At 37.2% G+C, this 18,626-nt stretch overlaps 3 protein-coding genes across 3 annotated transcripts; 1 reads left to right on the top strand and 2 right to left on the bottom strand.

Moving 5' to 3' along the window:
• Positions 1-214: 214 nt before the first annotated feature.
• On the bottom strand, positions 215-2,212 carry PPL1 (PsbP-like protein 1). Its single transcript, XM_079000300.1, has 7 exons — positions 2,101-2,212; positions 1,430-1,562; positions 1,278-1,361; positions 1,069-1,151; positions 758-952; positions 573-669; positions 215-490 (listed from the first exon to the last, which is right to left on the bottom strand). Exons 2-7 carry the CDS (start codon positions 1,545-1,547, stop codon positions 387-389), a joined length of 681 nt encoding a protein of 226 aa, XP_078856426.1. The 5' UTR covers positions 1,548-1,562; positions 2,101-2,212; the 3' UTR covers positions 215-386.
• Positions 2,213-2,408: 196 nt separating this feature from the next.
• On the top strand, positions 2,409-4,217 carry PNM1 (Pentatricopeptide repeat (PPR) superfamily protein). The gene has a single exon (XM_079000299.1). The coding sequence runs from the start codon at positions 2,465-2,467 to the stop codon at positions 4,040-4,042; it is 1,578 nt and encodes a 525-aa protein (XP_078856425.1). The 5' UTR covers positions 2,409-2,464; the 3' UTR covers positions 4,043-4,217.
• A 2,794-nt stretch (positions 4,218-7,011) lies between these two features.
• LOC145052475 (Transducin/WD40 repeat-like superfamily protein) lies at positions 7,012-14,400 on the bottom strand. Its single transcript, XM_079000301.1, has 13 exons — positions 13,943-14,400; positions 13,608-13,691; positions 13,386-13,516; positions 13,237-13,309; positions 13,063-13,146; positions 8,891-8,977; positions 8,386-8,456; positions 8,240-8,291; positions 7,971-8,129; positions 7,755-7,909; positions 7,568-7,676; positions 7,428-7,484; positions 7,012-7,353 (listed from the first exon to the last, which is right to left on the bottom strand). The coding sequence occupies exons 1-13, from the start codon at positions 14,042-14,044 to the stop codon at positions 7,198-7,200; spliced, it is 1,320 nt and encodes a 439-aa protein (XP_078856427.1). The 5' UTR covers positions 14,045-14,400; the 3' UTR covers positions 7,012-7,197.
• Between the last annotated feature and the right edge of the window lie 4,226 nt (positions 14,401-18,626).

The raw sequence follows: 18,626 nt of genomic DNA on the forward strand, positions 1-18,626 counted from the left end.
TGAGTCTTTCGAGCTTGGCAGTAACCGACTCGACTCGACTCGATTACACCCTAGTTGGTGGTACATAGGGGAACCAAATCCAAAAGCCCTTTTATTGTAAGACGATGTACAAGCTGCAAATGGGTAACAGTTAACTGTTTTACCAAACGCAACTTTTTTTCATATAAAAGTTGGTTAACTAATAACAAAAGCAACGAAAATTCAAGACAAATCGTAAATAATAACTTTTCCTTCACATTAACGGACTATAAATATAAACACACATCTTTGAAATTAAATGAAAATGCAATCACTCAAGAATCAAGACACAAAATGCTCAACTATATATATGGAATTGGGCTAGCCTGTAGTGTTAGCTAGGAAGTTGAAAACAATGAGTGAATGTCTTAGACATTAAAGATTTTGAAGGAATCAACAACGGTGTTTAATTTGTCTTTCATCTTCCCCCATCTTCTCTCGTTTGCCCCCGTTGTCAAAGTGTAAAACTTCCCTGCCAAAAAAGAACAGACAGACTGTGACTATGACTGTGACTGTGACTGAAGGGGAGAAAATGTGTAAATATTTATATATACCGTTTGCGATGACGATAGTACTGAGAGCATGGCGAGTGAAGTTTGGGGCTTGAGCCACAAATTCAAAGGTGTAATAAGCTTTCCCATCCACGTCATGCTGCGAAATGAAAATGAAAATGGTGATAAATTTAAGAAACCATTAAAATTAATAATGGAGAAATGTGAGATAAAATTACGGATATAACCTCGGCTGCAGTAAGTAGCTTGGTCTTTTGTGATGGGGGAGCAAGAACCTTCTTAATTAAAGCTGCAGCAACCTCTTGTGGGGAACCAAGGTCTCTTATGTCCTCTTTGTTTGTAGGGAACACAGTAACACTTACATTTTCTAGAGGTTCAATAACATCTTTAAAAACCTTGTCTTGCCCTTCAATAACAACCTCCTGCTTCAATGAAAAAAGGAAATTGAAGAGCATTTCATTAATGTTTTTCACCAAACAGATTTATAGAAATGAGGAAGTAAAAGAAAAAGAAAAAAGAAAAAGAAAAAGAATCAAGCCTGCCATCCAAAGGGATAGATAAATGAGTATCCATCACTCTTATCAGTGACAGGTAAAAATCCCTTTGCATTTTCTGCAGCAACTGAGAGCCATATCAAAAGTTTACTCTTAGAAACCCATGAATTATTTAATCATTCAGACAAACAAATATCTATCAGCTTTAGGCCAAATAAATCATAATCATTAATCAGCATGGAAGAATACGTACATGCTGTTGATTTCTGGTATGACAAAAGAAACCAAGGCACTATTGTTACCCCAGTGGCAAGTAGTTGGCGCCTCCCTGTTTTATCTGTAAAAAATAAAAAATAAATAAATAAATAAATAACCAGGTTAAAATATCTCTCTACAGATGTGTACCTTGGAGAGTGGTTGAAGGGGACGATATTTGCTCTGCTCTAACAACAAAAGGCACGCCTCTTTGGAAGCGACTGTTTGTATTCAGATGAATACATGGTAACTGTTGCAAAGACAACATTGTCTTTGGTTTGCTCTGCACATTGCACAACAAACCAATATCCAAGATTTGGGTTTTTCAAATGTAAAATAAATACGATAACATGTGCATTATCAAGGTACTTTCATTCAGGACTTTCATCGAACACCAGGTGGGCATTGGGAACTTCATCATAACAAAATGGAAAAGATACAGGGTAATAGACAGACTCATGACGCTATAACGAAGGTAACGTAGTGTTACTTCTCATTGATACATATACAGATACATAAATTGGAGTTTCTTTTGCAATGTATTGCTCTTTCTGTTCTCGAATAACAAATTTACATAATTCTTCAATTTTAAACATAATGAGGAGATGATCTAATATCACTCACTCAACCACAACAAATATGCAATTTTCGCTAATGCATTTCCCCAAAATCAGATAATCCACTATTCTACTTAACAAATTGGGAGTGAAATTAACTAATTTGGAACAACCTATTGGATGGATAAAAATTAAAACATAAGAACACATTCATACATGAAATGGGTAAAGAAGAATTACAAAGAAAAAATTCATAATTTGTACCTTTTTTTGATTTTTTGGCCAAAAAACCCAGGAACTAGATGAAGTCTCTTGATTTTATGGCAACCACATCATCCTACATATATCGTATCTCTCTCATTCTATCCACTTACTTATATGCCTCTCATATTATTTAGATGCAAAAAGACTCTTATACCCTCTAAAATTATGGAAAAATAACAAGTCCAAAAGTCGGGTACTTGGGTAGTGTCGTCTTTCTACATAACAATATACACAACCCGGATTTAACTTTCGGGTCGGATGAAATAATCCGGGTCAAGTCGTTTTAGGTTTCGAAGAACGATCTTAAAATCTTGAATTACACAAAGCTCTCCTCTTTTTTCCTTTCTCCTGCTCTGAAACAGCGATGCCTAGACCGTCTCCGCCGTTAATGGCGGCTCATCTTCGGATCCTGCTCCGCCGTCGGTACTTCTCTTCATCACTTCCACCTCCACCGCCGCCGCCACCACTGCGATCAATCCACCATTTTCTCCACCCCCATAAACCCTCGCTCTCTAAACCCTACTCTCTTTTTACACCTTTTCCCCCGTTCTCTAAATTCTTCTCTTCCCAAACCCAAATCGAAACCCCACCTGAAGATTCACAAGACATTGCACAATCTCTCTCGTATGAGCTCCTCAAAGACCCAAATGAGCAATCTCTCCCTCTCCCTCATCGCCTTGACCTAAGCTTCTCTCATATCACTCTCACCTCTAATATTATTCTCACTGCACTCAATCTCTCCCCGGAATCGGGACGCACAGCACTCGATTTCCATAAATGGGTATCCACAAGAACTGACTTTAAGCTAACTGACGAAACTTTGGCTTATTTCATCGATTACTTTGGTCGGCGTAAGGATTTCAAGGCAACCCACGAACTTCTTGTAGCCAGCAAAGGTATTTCGGGCGTTAAGACATTTGAATCATCCATCGATCGTTTGGTTAGAGCTGGTCGACCGACGCAGGCGGTTGCATTTTTTGATAAAATGGAGAGTGATTACGCCTTCGTGAGGAATATGGATTCGCTGAAATTCATCGTGTCTAAGTTATGTGAACATGGATTTGCTAGTTACGCTGAGAAAATGGTTACAAATGTCGCGAATGAGTTTTTCCCAGATGAATTCATCTGTGATACATTGATTAAAGGTTGGTGTGTTGATGGAAAGCTTGATGAAGCTCGGAGGTTATCACAAGAGATGTATAGAGGAGGGTTTGAAATCGGTCCAGTGGCATATAACGCCATTCTTGATTGTGTGTGTAAGCTTTGTAGGAAGAAAGATCCCTTTCGCTTACAATTCGAAGCAGAAAAAGTATTGATCGATATGGATGTGGCTGGTGTTCCAAGAAACGTGGAAACTTTCAACGTCTTGATTAATAATCTTTGCAAAATTCGTAAGACTGAAGAAGCAATGAATTTGTTTGATCGAATGGGTGAATGGGGGTGTCATCCAAATGAGAAAACATTTCTTGTTCTAATCAAGAGTTTATATCAAGCTGCAAGAACAGGAGAGGGTGATGAGATGATCGATAAGATGAAATCTGCTGGATTTGGTGAAGCACTCGATAAGAAATCTTACTATGAGTTTCTCAAGATTCTGTGTGGAATTGAGAGGATTGACCATGCGTTGACTGTTTTTGCAAAGATGAAGAAAGATGGTTGTGAACCTGGGATCAAGACTTATGATCTATTGATGGGGAAGCTTTGTGCTCATGGGCGTGTTGAAAAGGCGAATGTTCTTTTTAAAGAAGCTGAAAGTAAGGGTGTAGGAGTTGTAGTGAAAGCTTATAAATTGGATCCAAGGTTTATGAAGAAACCAAAAATGGTGAAGGAGAAGAAGCGGGAGACATTACCAGAAAAGATGGCTAGGAAGAGGAGAAGGCTTAAGCAGATCAGGTTGAGTTTTGTGAAGAAGCCAAAGAAAGCTCAAAGGCGAGCTTATTGAGGGATTTTGAAGGTGTGATATGAAATATAAATCGGTACAATGATCTTATCATTGAATTTTATTATGTTTCCCTTGTTGTTTTTCATTTTGTTATTTGGCAAACATTAGAACACTGAACACCTAGTTTTTTTTTTATCAAAAAATAAACCCAAGATAGTGTTTCCCTGTTGCTCTAGACATTGTTTTTATCCATTGGCAAACATTGCAACAACCACTTTCAAATTCCACATGTATGGAAGGAGGTTAATTGTCTTTCATGGATTCATGAGGGAACAGAATGCAAAAGCCTTAGTTTTTGACCAAATTAACACAGTCCAAGATTCGAAAAGAAGATCATAGATACATAGATACAAGATGCAATAGTTGGTCTGTTACAAGGTTGAAGATTCAAATAGTTTGTTCATGATTTGACACAATATATGTATGGCTTGTATTATTATGTCAAGATGACACGATAGGTACTCCGATCAATTTGAATTGTTACTTGATGGAAGTAACTTTAGGGTGTTGTCAATTGATTTTCTCATTAGATGAGAGACCTATCCTTATAACACAAATATTCTGCCTCATAATCTTTCCAAGAAGATTAAGTATCATAACGAGAATAAATCTATTCTTTGGTCAAACTATTCCGTAGTATCATTGTCTTTTAACATGCCTATAAAGATCAGATCTCCAAGTAAGTTTTAGTATTCTTGATCTGTTGGATTAACTTGATTTATGTGTACATAACAATAGTGCCTTAAAGTTAAAAAGCTTGAGGTTGCCTACTTGCCCATGCTACCTCTACTACTCTAAAAAGAGGAAGGGTAAATGTTAAGGATGGAGAGTCTAAGGATTAGAAAACGAGTAAAAGTACGAGTTTGATTCCTAGCAATTTCAAGGGTCCTCCCCGATGTAATTTTTCCGCTAAAAATGGCACTTCCAATTGGATTGCCGTAAGTTGAACGAATGGTCAACAAATAAATGTTATCTTCATACTCATATAATTTACGAATCACTTGATGTCAACATTCCCGTTTAAATACATGGTGGATTGATTATGGTTCCATGGTATGCATTTAAAGTTCTCTATAAGGATTTCATATACAATCTCGAGATAAGAAATAAACTAAACGAATGGAAATGATTTGAACATGGAAGCTAAGGAACCTTATCTTTAATGTTAGAAGGTGGATTCTCTTTGAATTTTTATGTATCGAGCATAGCTCGAAATTCCGTATGTGTACATAAGTTAAATGATTATGATTATTCATTTACTTCCAGTCTTTATAAAATTACTATTTAATTAAATTCGGAAATCATTGATTTTTGTTGTTTGGAGGGAAACCTATTTAGATTATGTGTGGATGGCCAAATCTCTATTATTGCTTGATGTTAATGAGAATTCACATAAGATAAGGCAAGACATGGAGACTTAACTATGTTATGGCATCAATCAAGCGTTGTCAAGATTTCAATCTTGATTGAAGGGTCTTACAATCCTACATTTGAAAAACGTAAAAGATCGTATTGATATAAGATCGCATACGAGATCGTAGGATCATGATTGAGATTGGGATTTGGTTCTATATTTAAATGAATTTATAACACATAACAAAAGGCAGCAACAAATAGAGAGAAACTCAATACTTGTTTATTACTAAAATTAGGGGTGTCAATTTATGACACGACACGACAAAAATACACGAAACGAAACGAAATCGGGACGAAATCAAAATTTGAATTCGTGTTCGTGTCAAGATTAAAAAACATGATGTCGTGTCGTGTTCGTGTTCATAAATCAACACGATTAAGCATGTGGTTATCGGGTTTTTCGTGTTTGTCATTTTTATCGTGTTATATATCTTTAAGTATGAATGAAATACACTAGTAGTTATGTAATATGATATGTCGTGTCGTGTCGAGTTGTCGTGTTTTAATTGGTTCGTTTTTGTGTTAATGAAAAAAAACACGACATCGTGTAGTGTCGTGTTCGTGTTATACAAAACTTTGTTGTGTCGTGTCGTGTCAGACAAAAACAAATAAAAACACGACACGACTGCCCGACTTGACAGCCCTAACTAAAATTCAAGATGTCTTTCAAGGCTTACATTGAACCCTTTATAAAGATCGCATACGAGATCGTATGATCGTGGGATCGAGATCTAGTCTTGCCTTTAAATGAATTTATGACACAGAACGGAAACAAAAAATAGAGAGAAAATCAATACTTGTTTATTACTGAAATTGAAGATGTTTTTCATGACTTACAATGCACGATGCTAAATTTGATAGGTACAACCAAACTTGGAAAACTCATATCAACAATAAGTTCTATTAAATAACCTTCTAAATAAGAAAAGAGAAATTCAGAAAATAAAGAAAACAATTATTTTGTCATAAAAAACAGAATAAAACAAAAACGAAAAATATCGAAAATTAGGAAAAATTGATATTTGGGGGCCTAAACAGTGGGATTTGAGGGTCGACCCTTTTTGTCGACTTGTTAGGAGCTTCGGCCTGTCGATTTATCACACGTCTCCAAATTCGTTACGGATCAAAAATTATGTTCATTTCAAGTTGGCCTCTTTTGGCCCGTTTATCTTTCTTCCACTTGTCCATAAAAGCTTCAACCAAATCATCTATGTGGTCCGCATCAATTTATAACTATGTTTTCATTTTTACAGATTCCTAAAACATGAGTTTACTATTTAATTTTTAAACCAACAATTATGTCATTTTTGGTGGATCTTAAGATCTCAATTCCTGATGTTGCAAAGCTAAAAGCAATCATACATATGATCCCAGTCTTAACGACTTTGGCATCAACATTGCTACGATATATCACAAGATACGAAGTTCAAGGGAAATACAAGGTGTGAATATTTGAACTAATAATCGACATTTGTAGACCTTTTCCTGATGGAGATCTTAAACCATGTCAAGAATGAAGGCATTGCCAAACACTCAAAAGAGTCGAACCAATCTAAATGTCCAAGATTAACTTCATTAATTTACATCAATCTTTTTTTGGTTTAAATTTTCATGTGTCAAATATTCATTTCTCATATCAAATCTATATGGACACAAAATCACATCACCTTTGACCCATATTTCTTGTTTATCACATGATTACAACTCACCAATGTAGCCAACTCAAAGTCACCGAGCCACTAAGGAGTTTCCTTCCAAAATCTTATTGACCGGTCAATACCACATGACACAAACGCTGGCTCAGTGGGTGAGTGTTCGAGCCACCTTGGTGCGCCCACATGGTTCGAAGGCCATCTTGCCACTTTTTCTGCACTAACAGCATCCCATATAACTATCTGTATATCAAAAAACATAACATCAGTTATTATAAATCATATTCAATTCAAATCAAACCATAAAAAATAACAACCTCGTTGCTAGGTTCATCAATGCACAATACAAATTCTTCCGTATCATTAAAAATAGCCTGAAGAATATAAGACAACAAGTCCATGTCAGCAAGCAAGTCAAAAAACTTATTTGACACGTCAGCATTTTGTAACGGCTTACCTGGCATCGCAACTGTGTATGTGTAGCTCCAAGATAATGCTTCACTAATCTCCCTGTTCCAACTTCCCAAAGCTTCACAGATGAATCCTTTCCACATGAAAGAACATATCTAAATAAAAAAAGGAAAAAAAACCCAAATATAATGTGTCGTTTTTCACATAAAATGATAAAAATAAAAATATTTTACCTTTGATCTTTTGTAAAATTTGCACTAGTGGCCTCAGCTGACCCATGTGCACTAAGTATAGACCTAACAACATTACTATTCACCCCATCCCATATTCTAATAGCACCATCTTTCGAAGCTGTTACATACATGCCACCTGTACATGAATATCTCACCTACAAAAAAACACCGATTGTTTATTTTATTTTTTTTTTAAAATGTGTTTATTGGTTGTACCTGATTTATTGCACTTGTGGCACCGATTTCTTGTACATTTGCTGAGAGATAACACTGGAAAGTATTGATGTCATATAAATGTGGGACATGATGATCTGTCCCTGCAAGAAGAAAATCTCCAGAAGGATGAAAAGATACAGATCGAACATTGTGAGTGTCCTGAAAAAAATTTAAAGAATGAGAAAATAAAAAAATTATTTGTAAGAAATTTAAATTATATGTTTGTGATGAATTATGAATTATGCTTTATGATAAGATAAGAAATAAACCTGGATAACCCTGAATGCTCTTTTTGCAACTGTCTTGGAAAAGTCAAAAAACCTGAATTGTGGTGAATATTAATGTAATTGATAATTTATAGGCTTTGAGATGCTATTTATTAAAAGATTAAACAGTTATGGATTTAGGATCATACTTTATTGTGTGATCTTTGGCCCCAGATATCAAAATAGTATTGTGAGGATGGAAATCTACATCGTTTATTGGCTGCATAAATATAAAAAAAAAAATCTTTTTATTTTTTCTTATAATAATAGTTCAGTGGCTAAATCAATAAAATGATGAAATGCTAAGTTTAGTCAAGCATTCTGAAGGGGGTAAAAAGGGGAATTCAACAAAATAAAGAGCATCTCTGGTAGTGGAAGGGTAATTTAGGCATTTTAGGCTTTTATGGTTGTTACGAAATTTATTTTTGGAATGCAAGGGCAAAATGGTCATTTAGTCTCCTTCAAACGGTTTATTCAATCTAAAACAGAAACAAATCTCATGTATACAACACTTTATCTAGACAAACATCATTACCCATTAAGCCATTTTTCCCTAAATCCTTTTTTTTTTGCCCTTTTCAAAAAAAGTTATCAACTTTAAAAAAAAAAAAAAAAAAAAAAAAAACAATTTCTTTTAAATGAAGAAAGAATTACCTGTAGATGGTCGTAAAATGTCCGTACTACAGGTCTTACAGGACCATCTCTTCCCTCTGGCAGCAACATCTGTTTGATTTTTGCCACCTGTAAATAAATGACAACAAATTTGTTACATAATAATGTTTGTATTTATAAATGTTGGGTTAATCCAGAAGACATGGGGGGCAATTAAGTAATTTCGAGTATCTATTATTTTTATTTACTTTTACGTAAGTCAGGTTGAAGTAATCAAAGGCCATGTAGGCCATTTTCCCTCTTTGTAGCTTAGTAGTCACGTGGGCAGTTGTTTCCTTATTTCTAGCATGAAGTTTAGATAAGTAGCAGGTTGTTTTCCCGTTTTTGATAAAGCATAAATAAAACTCAGAAAAGTTTGTCCTAAAATTATCTCTCTCTTTCTCTGTTATTTTAGTACTGGGGTTATCTGTATACCCCACAATTTGGTATCAGAGCTCACGGTATATGCCTAAGTACCAACCAAGAACCCACGGAAGGAAAGGAATCAGGAGGTGCATCTGACCCAAGGCCAAGATGAAGATGAACCAGCACTTTTGTTAGCTAAGTTTCAACCAGTTGAAGCCCAAGAGGAAGTGTATCTGAACGAACAACATGTAGTACCAAAGTTAAAGAGTTCAAAAGATATAGAGAACCGGACGAAAGTATGGTACCTGGATAACGGGGCATCGAACCACATGACAGGCGACAAAGATAAGTTTCAGGAACTTGATGAAGGTATTCGGGGTTACGTAAGGTTTGGAGATGCGTCTAAGGTGCGGATAGAAGGCAAAGGATCCATTGTCTTTCAATGTAAGACAGATGAAAGACGAGTGCTACAGGAGGTGTATTTTATCCCAAGTCTATGTAGCAATATAATAAGCTTGGGGCAATTAGCGGAGACTGGTGATGAGATTCTCATGAAAGGTTCGTTTTTATGGGTTCGTGACAAAACTGGAAGACTCTTAATGAAAGTAAAAAGATCCCCTAACCGTCTCTACAAGATCATTCTAAATGAGGCAAAACCAAAGTGTTTGCTAGGGAGTAGTGAAGAAACATCATGGTTGTGGCATGCCCGCTTAGGGCACGTGAATTTTCAATCACTTAAAAGGATGGCAGAGAAAAAGATTGTATTGGGATTGCCCAACGTGGAGCAGCCTGTACAGCTGTGTAAAGGTTGTATAGATGGTAAACACTCTCGAAATCCATTTCCTACACACACATTTTATAGAGCCAAGGCTAAATTAGAACTGATACATGCAGATCTTTGTGGTCCGATCACGCCTTCTACACCATCTGGAAACAGGTGTTTCCTGTTACTTGTAGATGATTTCAGTCGTGTGATGTGGTTATATTTGTTAAAAGATAAGGATGAAGCATTAGGGGTATTTCGAAAATTCCGTTTGCTTGTTGAGAATGAAACGGGTGAAAAGATGAAAGTGTTACGAACAGACCGAGGAGGCGAGTTTTTCTCAAAACAATTTGAAGCGTATTGTGACGAATCAGGCTTAAGACACCATTTTACAGCACCATATTCGCCACAGCAAAACGGCGTTGTCGAAAGGCGTAACCGCACGGTTGTGGAGATGATACGAAGCATGTTAAGTAGCATGGAGATTCCGAAGGTTTTGTGGGGAGAAGCAGCACGACATGCAACTTATATCCTTAACCGTGTGGCAACGAAAGCATTGGGAGACAAAACACCTTATGAGGTGTGGTCCGGGCGGAAACCAAATCTAGAGCATGTTAGAGTGTTTGGGTGTTTAGCTCATGCAAAGCTGATGCGAGGGAACTTGCAAAAGCTTGATAATCGTAGTGAGGTATTGGTACACTTGGGAATGGAAGCAGGAAGTAAAGCCTACAGGTTGTTGGACCCAAACACGGGAAGGATACGAGTGAGTAGAGATGTGTATTTCGAAGAAAACAAGGTTTGGCCATGGGAATCAGCTAAGAAAATTCGAGCAACTCCTGGAGTAATTCTCACATTTGGAACCATGGTACAAGATCAAGAACATGAGGTACAAGGTGTTGACCCACTCACTCCTTTAAACCATGCACCAGGTGATGACTACGTAAGTGAAGAAGTGGTTCACGAATCCCCATTAGAACAAGATACCCAGTCAAGTGATCATCAACAAACACCCATCCCGACAACACCAACAAGCTCAGTAGGGTCCACTAGTCCAGCCTCATCATCAACAGGAGGCGGTGCACCAAAGCGATACAGAACCTTGGCTGAATTATATGAAGAATGTGACGAGCTTTTATTTATGCAAGACATGGATGAACCCGTTAATTATTCCATGGCTTCTACAAAAAGAGAATGGGTCAAGGCGATGAAGTCGGAACTTGAAGCAATTGAGAGAAATCACACATGGAAGCTCGTTGATTTACTGGTAGGTCGAAAGCCTATTGGCTTGAAATGGGTGTATAAGTTAAAAAGAGATCCGCAAGGAGAAGTCTTGAAGCATAAGGCGAGACTAGTCGCAAAAGGGTATGTTCAAAAGCAAGGGTTGGATTTCGATGAAGTATTTGCTCCCGTCGCAAGAATTGAAACAATCCGAATCATACTCGCCATAGCAGGTAAACACGGGTGGCCGGTTTTTCATCTCGATGTCAAATCTGCCTTCCTAAATGGAGAGTTAAAGGAGGAAGTATATGTGTCACAACCCGAAGGATTCGTAAACCCAAAGGAACCTGAAAAGGTGTTGAAATTATCCAAGGCTCTCTATGGCCTTCGCCAAGCACCTAGAGCCTGGAACTCATGTCTCGACAAAAGTCTGAAAGCTATGGGTTTTCAAAGATGCCCTCAAGAGTATGCGGTGTATACAAGAAGCAAGAATGGTAAGCTCTTAATCGTTGGAGTTTATGTGGACGATTTAATTGTGACAGGTAATTGTAAAGTGGAGGTGTCTAAATTCAAGCAACAAATGAATGATGAATTTGAGATGAGTGATCTTGGTACTCTCTCATATTACTTGGGAATAGAAGTAGCTCAACATCAAGATGGCATAAGTATAAAGCAAACAGCGTATGCCAGAAGTATCCTCACAAAAGCTGGAATGACAGAATGCAATCCTTCTCTATATCCCATGGAACCGAAGTTGGAGCTTACCAAGGATGAAGAAGGCACACCGGTAAACCCAACGGAGTATAGAAGCATTATTGGTGGACTCCAATACCTTACACACACCAGGCCTGACATATCCTACGCAGTGGGCATGGCGAGTCGGTTCATGGAAAGACCCACTGTACAACATCAACAGGTAGTCAAGAGGATACTGAGGTACATCAAAGGGACCATCGATTTTGGTCTGATTTATGAAAGAGGAAAAGATGAAACTGAAATCATTGGGTATTCAGATAGCAACCATGCACGAGATTTGAATGATAGAAGGAGTACAGGTGGCATGGCATTTTATCTAAATGCAAGCTTAGTAGCATGGGCCTCACAGAAACAAAGATGTGTGGCTCTCTCATCATGTGAGGCAGAATTCATGGCTGCTACGTCAGCAACGTGTCAAGGGATATGGATCCGTCGGCTAATAAAAGGAATAATTGGTGAGAAAATAAAACCGGTGACCCTCTACCTCGATAACAGGTCAGCGATTGACTTAGTTCGAAACCTGGTTTTTCACGGACGGAGCAAACACATAGATACAAGATACCACTTTATCAGGGAGTGTGTAGAAAGGGGAGAGGTGGTCGTCAAGTTCGTATGCAGCAAAGAACAAAAAGCCGACATATTCACAAAGTCTTTAGCCAAAGTCAATTTCATAGAGATGCGAAGACTCCTTGGGGTGAAGGACACGAAGAGTTCTGGATTAAAGGGGAGTCTGTTGGGTTAATCCAGAAGACATGGGGGGCAATTAAGTAATTTTGAGTATCTATTATTTTTATTTACTTTTACGTAAGTCAGGTTGAAGTAATCAAAGGCCATGTAGGCCATTTTCCCTCTTTGTAGCTTAGTAGTCACGTGGGTAGTTGTTTCCTTATTTCTAGCATGAAGTTTAGATAAGTAGCAGGTTGTTTTCCCGTTTTTGATAAGCATAAATAAAACTCAGAAAAGTTTGCCCCAAAATTATCTCTCTCTTTCTCTGTTATTTTTAGTACTGGGGTTATCTGTATACCCCACAATAAATTGGAGCTATTATAGATTTATAACAAAAGATTATTACCTCAAATAACTTAATTGAGGTATCTGCACTTCCCGTTGCAAGAAACCTTCCATCAGGACTAAATCTTGCACATCTTGCAACATTCTACACCATAAAATAAATGTAAAATGACCTAACTATCCCCCCAACTTTAATCTTAACTTCATATGGTCCATATGGAAGCATATTGCATACCTTATGTTCTGAAACATGTCTTGTTTCGTGCTTTGGGAAACTCTTTGAGGAGCCTTTTGTATCATGTGCAGCACTGTTTGATTAAGCGATAGTTACGATGAATGTAAAATTACCAAACTACCCCCAAGAAAATTTGATTTCAGAAGTACCTGAAATCAACAGAAACAGCTCGGGAAGGTGGTATTGAGCCATATGCTGAGGGTATTAATGCGTTTGAATCAAACAATGTAGATGAAGGTACTCCTCCTCTCAGTGTTTCATCTTTTTCCACTGTAAGACCCTGTTTACTTTTCAGACATATCATTAAGTTTGAGGGTAAATTTGTAAAAGAGTAGCCATCGTTTCTACATTAAGTCAAAAAAAAAACAAACCTTGGCAACCAGTTCAAGGAGCTTGTTGGGAGAAGCTTCAATGTTAAGTGGTGTCATTGTAGCAGAAGCAACTGCACTTGCAGCCTAGAAAGAAGTAAGTAATGCAATTGAAAGTTTGAAACGAATCGGCTACAAAACTTGTAGTAAATCAAACTTGTGTTGAAAAGTTCGAATGCATATCAATCTTGTAGTTACAGTCTTACAGAGTTGGTAGTATGATTCACATAATCGAGATGTAAGTTATCATGATTACAAATGTAGGGATTAGAGGGATCGAGAAACTAAAACTAAAATCAATTGAACGAAGAACAAAACAGAGCGCACAAGGGCAATACCTGGGTGAGATTGTTGTCTCGAAGATGAGCAACGATTAGATTATTTACATATCGGTAAAGCTTTCCTTCCTGCAATGTCTGCTCCAAGTTGTTGGTATCCATGTCGAATCGTAGGTCGTAAGTTATCAATCGCCAGTTAAAACCCTCTAAAACCCTAGCTGTGTGCCTCTATCAAGAAGTGCATGGTGCCACTGATGGAATAATTGAAGATTTAAACAACAATACAAGATTTTGTGACTTGAACGCCATTATTGAAGGTGATTTCAGATGGGTTCGGGTATTTTGCGCTTAAAATATAAGATGCTTTCAATTTGGTCATGGCTATGGAATATTCATCATCGTAATTGGGAAAGTTTTCGAAAGATAAACAAATTTTGAACGATATAAAACGTTCCAATCACTAACATCAAGAAATAAACAACCTACAATTTTAAGCTTGTTAACATGAAATAGAAAATCAAGAATTTTGAATTTGTAAAATCATAAAAAGAAAGAATCTTGAAATTAATAACATCCAGAATAATAATTGTCTTAAATTTGTTAAGTTTGAAAAAAAAAAAAAAAAAATGAGAAATTTCATCTTACTTTTCATGTGAATTTTGCAAGTTTGGGCCAATTTTAGAGCTCACATGGGACTCTATACATTAAGCCAGGAAAATCTATTAAACACCTGTGTAGTTGGGATTTGCTCATCTTATTTGGACCTACAAATGGTTTCAACATAATACTTAAAATCTTAAATATTAAAGCCCAACATTTAACATTTCAACTACAAACCCAATGTACTCCTCGAACAGGAAAATCTATCAATCTATTTTATTAGAATTTGCATTCCTAATAATCTTAAATAAAATTACTGAACAGTTAATATTAATGAAACAATCACAAACAAAATCACTAAATATGATATTTATCAATTTACTCAACATTTTTGACATTTTCTTTGAAATCCCAGTTCTACATTTTCTATGAAATACCACGAATTAAACTTTTTGCCTAGTTGATGTTTAAGTATCTTCTCATACTAGCTTTCAAGTAAATTGTGGTGTTTTCGTTTTTATGGTTATAGAGTACTTAATTACGCCCCGAAAAAACTGATAATAAACCTGTATACTATAAAGGCTACTATGAATTACTAAAATCAAATGGTCGAGATTATTTACGAATTCCAAACCCAAATTTTGTAGTGTATTAAAAAGAACATATATATATATATATATATATATATATATATATATATATATATATATATATATATATATATATATATATATATATATATATATATACTCAAACTCAAGTGATAAAAAATCAAAGCCATAACATGTCATAGTAAAACAATATCATAGTACAATCCCCAAGGATTTCGTAATACAGGAAATCATATTGTGATGCGCTGCGATTAAACCGGCTCCTTTCCTTTTGAAGAAAAAGTACCTGAAATCAAAACTGAAAAACCGTAAGCACGAAGCTTAGTGAGTTCCCTGAATACCACATATCATACATATCAAATGGGCCATACATGTCATACATATTGTGAGCCATACATATCAATCATATATCAAATAAGTTGTTATGTACCGTACATAGTCTTGATGTTATGCCACGGGCCGCCACGTGGTCTTTCTTGCCAAGTCGGGGGCCACCCCCTGGGTCTTACAGACAAGTGCCAAGAGCCGCCTCCTGATCTTCCATGCAAGTATCACAAAGACAACTAGCATATATACTACTCTACTTAGCTAATGAGCATATAGTGTCCTGGTCTTTCATACATATTGCCTAGGGCTAACCCACGGGTCTTCCTACCATACATAATAACATACTGTGTACCAAGAGCCGCCTCCTGGGCTTTCATACATAATGACTAAGGCTGACCCCCGGGTCTTCCTACCATACATAAACTAAATGGGTCGGCATTGGTGCCTTAGACCCATACAAATAGTGAGGAGACTCGCCTCACAAGCTGACTACCGAATCCCACGAATAAACCCCTCACTGCTAGCTGGCAGATCCCCGAACGGCTGATCTCTCGACTCCCCAGCTACCGCTCATCATACAACTTAGATAAGTCTAGGATTCTTATAACTTAACCATAAGTTCTCACTGAGGTAGAAGACCATCCCACCCCCCGCATACTCTTGTCCAAATGCCTTCATAAGTCAAACTAGGTCAAAGTCAACAGTCAACAGTCAAATTCAATGCTCCGAGTTGACTCAACTCGTCGAGTCACCCCCTGACTCGCCAAGTTCCCTTGCTACTCCTAGTTGCAAAAACACGAACCAACTCGTCGAGTCCCTTCACAGACTCGTCGAGTTCCTTCTGTACAGGATCGGGACAAACCAACTCAACTCGTCAAGTCTCTCCATGGACTTGTCGAGTTCCTTAGTCTGTTGGGCCTTCTTAATGGATTAAGCCCCTATTCTTCATATCTAAGCTTCATACTTCTTATATACACTGAATATGTCATTTTAAGGGTAAAGTTTCCAGCTTTACCCGTTAATACTCTCACTTAATGGCTATAGCTCAAACCCTAGTCCTTTAAGACTTAGATCTTGATCCAAATTTCACCAAAACTACAAGATAACTCATGGGGTTGTAGATCTGGACTCTAGGGTCAATAAAATCATGTAAAGCTTCAAGCTCTATCTACATGCATGGCCTTTTGGAGCTAAAAAGACCAAAGTAGAGGCTTAGAGGTTGCATGGGACTTCCATGGCCATAAGGTGGCACCTTTATGCCATGAGAGTCCCTCTAGACAATAGATCTGAAGTGTTCCTGTCTTGGGACGTCCAAATCCCAAGAGTCAAGCTTCTTGGACCAAAACCCATTAGAAAAGGTGCTAAGAAGATCTAAGTACTCAATGATTAAGGTGGAGACTTTCTTACCCAAAAATGATGAGAAAAGCAAGATATTTCTGGATCTACTAGCTTCTTCTTGATTCCCCCAAGCTTCTCTTTCCTTCCCAAGCTTCAATACTCACAGGAACACTAAAAAATGGCTCACTATAGCATTAGGGTTCGAGATCTAGGGTTTGGACAATGGAGGCTGGAAATGGGGCTGAAAGGTGGAGAATGGGATGCTTAAATAGGGTACAAAAACTCGGATTTAGGGTTTCCCAAACCCAGACCAACTCGTCGAGTTGGTCCCTCCAACTCGTTGAGTAGGTTTCCCAACCCGCGTCCCAAATTTATTCCTACTCGTCGAGTTCTCCTCCTTGGACTCGACGAGTTGCCTTTTGATTTGGGGTTTTTCTTTCCTTAATTAGCCCTCTGGATTCCGGGTGTTACATAAACTTTCAAGACTATTCAACTTATACAACTTAATTTGGCTTTTAAAATTCCCTTCAACAAATGTAGTTTGCCTATAAATACTTACTTCTTCATCAACACATATCCTAAACCAAAAGAAAATCCTTTTTTTGACTAAATACTGCTCCTTTTTTCTCTATTTTGATGTAAACCCAATTCGTATATTTTCAATATAATATTGAAGTTCAATAATCTATAATAAGTAAGGTATATAGTTTTATCTAAATTATTACTTGATTTTGAAAATGTACAGAGCCAATTTCACTACTAGAAAAACAGCCTTTTACGACGCTCATTGCGCGTCGTAAAAGGCTCAGACGACGCGCAAATGCGCGTCAAGGAAGGCCCTGTCATAAAGAGAGACGACACGCTTTTGCGCGTCGTCTATAGACAACGCGCATTTACGACGCTCATTTACGACGCGCAATTACGACACGCAATGCGTATCAAGGAAGGCCCTGTCATAAAGGAAGACGACATGCATTCGCGTGTCGTAACCTTACGACGCGCGTGTTAATGACACGCAATGCGTATTAAGAAAGCCCCTGTCAAGAAAGGCCATGTCATAAATGAAGATGACATACATTTTTGCGTATCATAATTTTAAATGTTTAAAAAAAATATTATTTATAGATTTACTTATTTTCAAATTAAATTTGTATTTAATGTTTCATAATAGAAAATAAAATATCATATACATTTTGATTTGGGGTTTTTCTTTCCTTAATTAGCCATCTGGATTCCGGGTGTTACATAAACTTTCAAGACTATTCAACTTATACAACTTAATTTGGCTTTTAAAATTCCCTTCAACAAATGTAGTTTGCCTATAAATACTTACTTCTTCATCAACACATATCCTAAACCAAAAGAAAATCCTTTTTTTGACTAAATACTGCTCCTTTTTTCTCTATTTTGATGTAAACCCAATTCGTATATTTTCAATATAATATTGAAGTTCAATAATCTATAATAAGTAAGGTATATAGTTTTATCTAAATTATTACTTGATTTTGAAAATGTACAGAGCCAATTTCACTACTAGAAAAACAGCCTTTTACGACGCTCATTGCGCGTCGTAAAAGGCTCAGACGACGCGCAAATGCGCGTCAAGGAAGGCCCTGTCATAAAGAGAGACGACACGCTTTTGCGCGTCGTCTATAGACAACGCGCATTTACGACGCTCATTTATGACGCGCAATTACGACACGCAATGCGTATCAAGGAAGGCCCTGTCATAAAGGAAGACGACATGCATTCGCGTGTCGTAACCTTACGACGCGCGTGTTAATGACACGCAATGCGTATTAAGAAAGCCCCTGTCAAGAAAGGTCATGTCATAAATGAAGATGACATACATTTTTGCGTATCATAAT

The sequence above is a fragment of the Lactuca serriola genome, chromosome 5 (genome assembly GCF_051521515.1).
Source record: "Lactuca serriola cultivar US96UC23 chromosome 5, Lser_US96UC23_V15, whole genome shotgun sequence".
Taxonomy (NCBI): domain Eukaryota; kingdom Viridiplantae; phylum Streptophyta; class Magnoliopsida; order Asterales; family Asteraceae; genus Lactuca; species Lactuca serriola.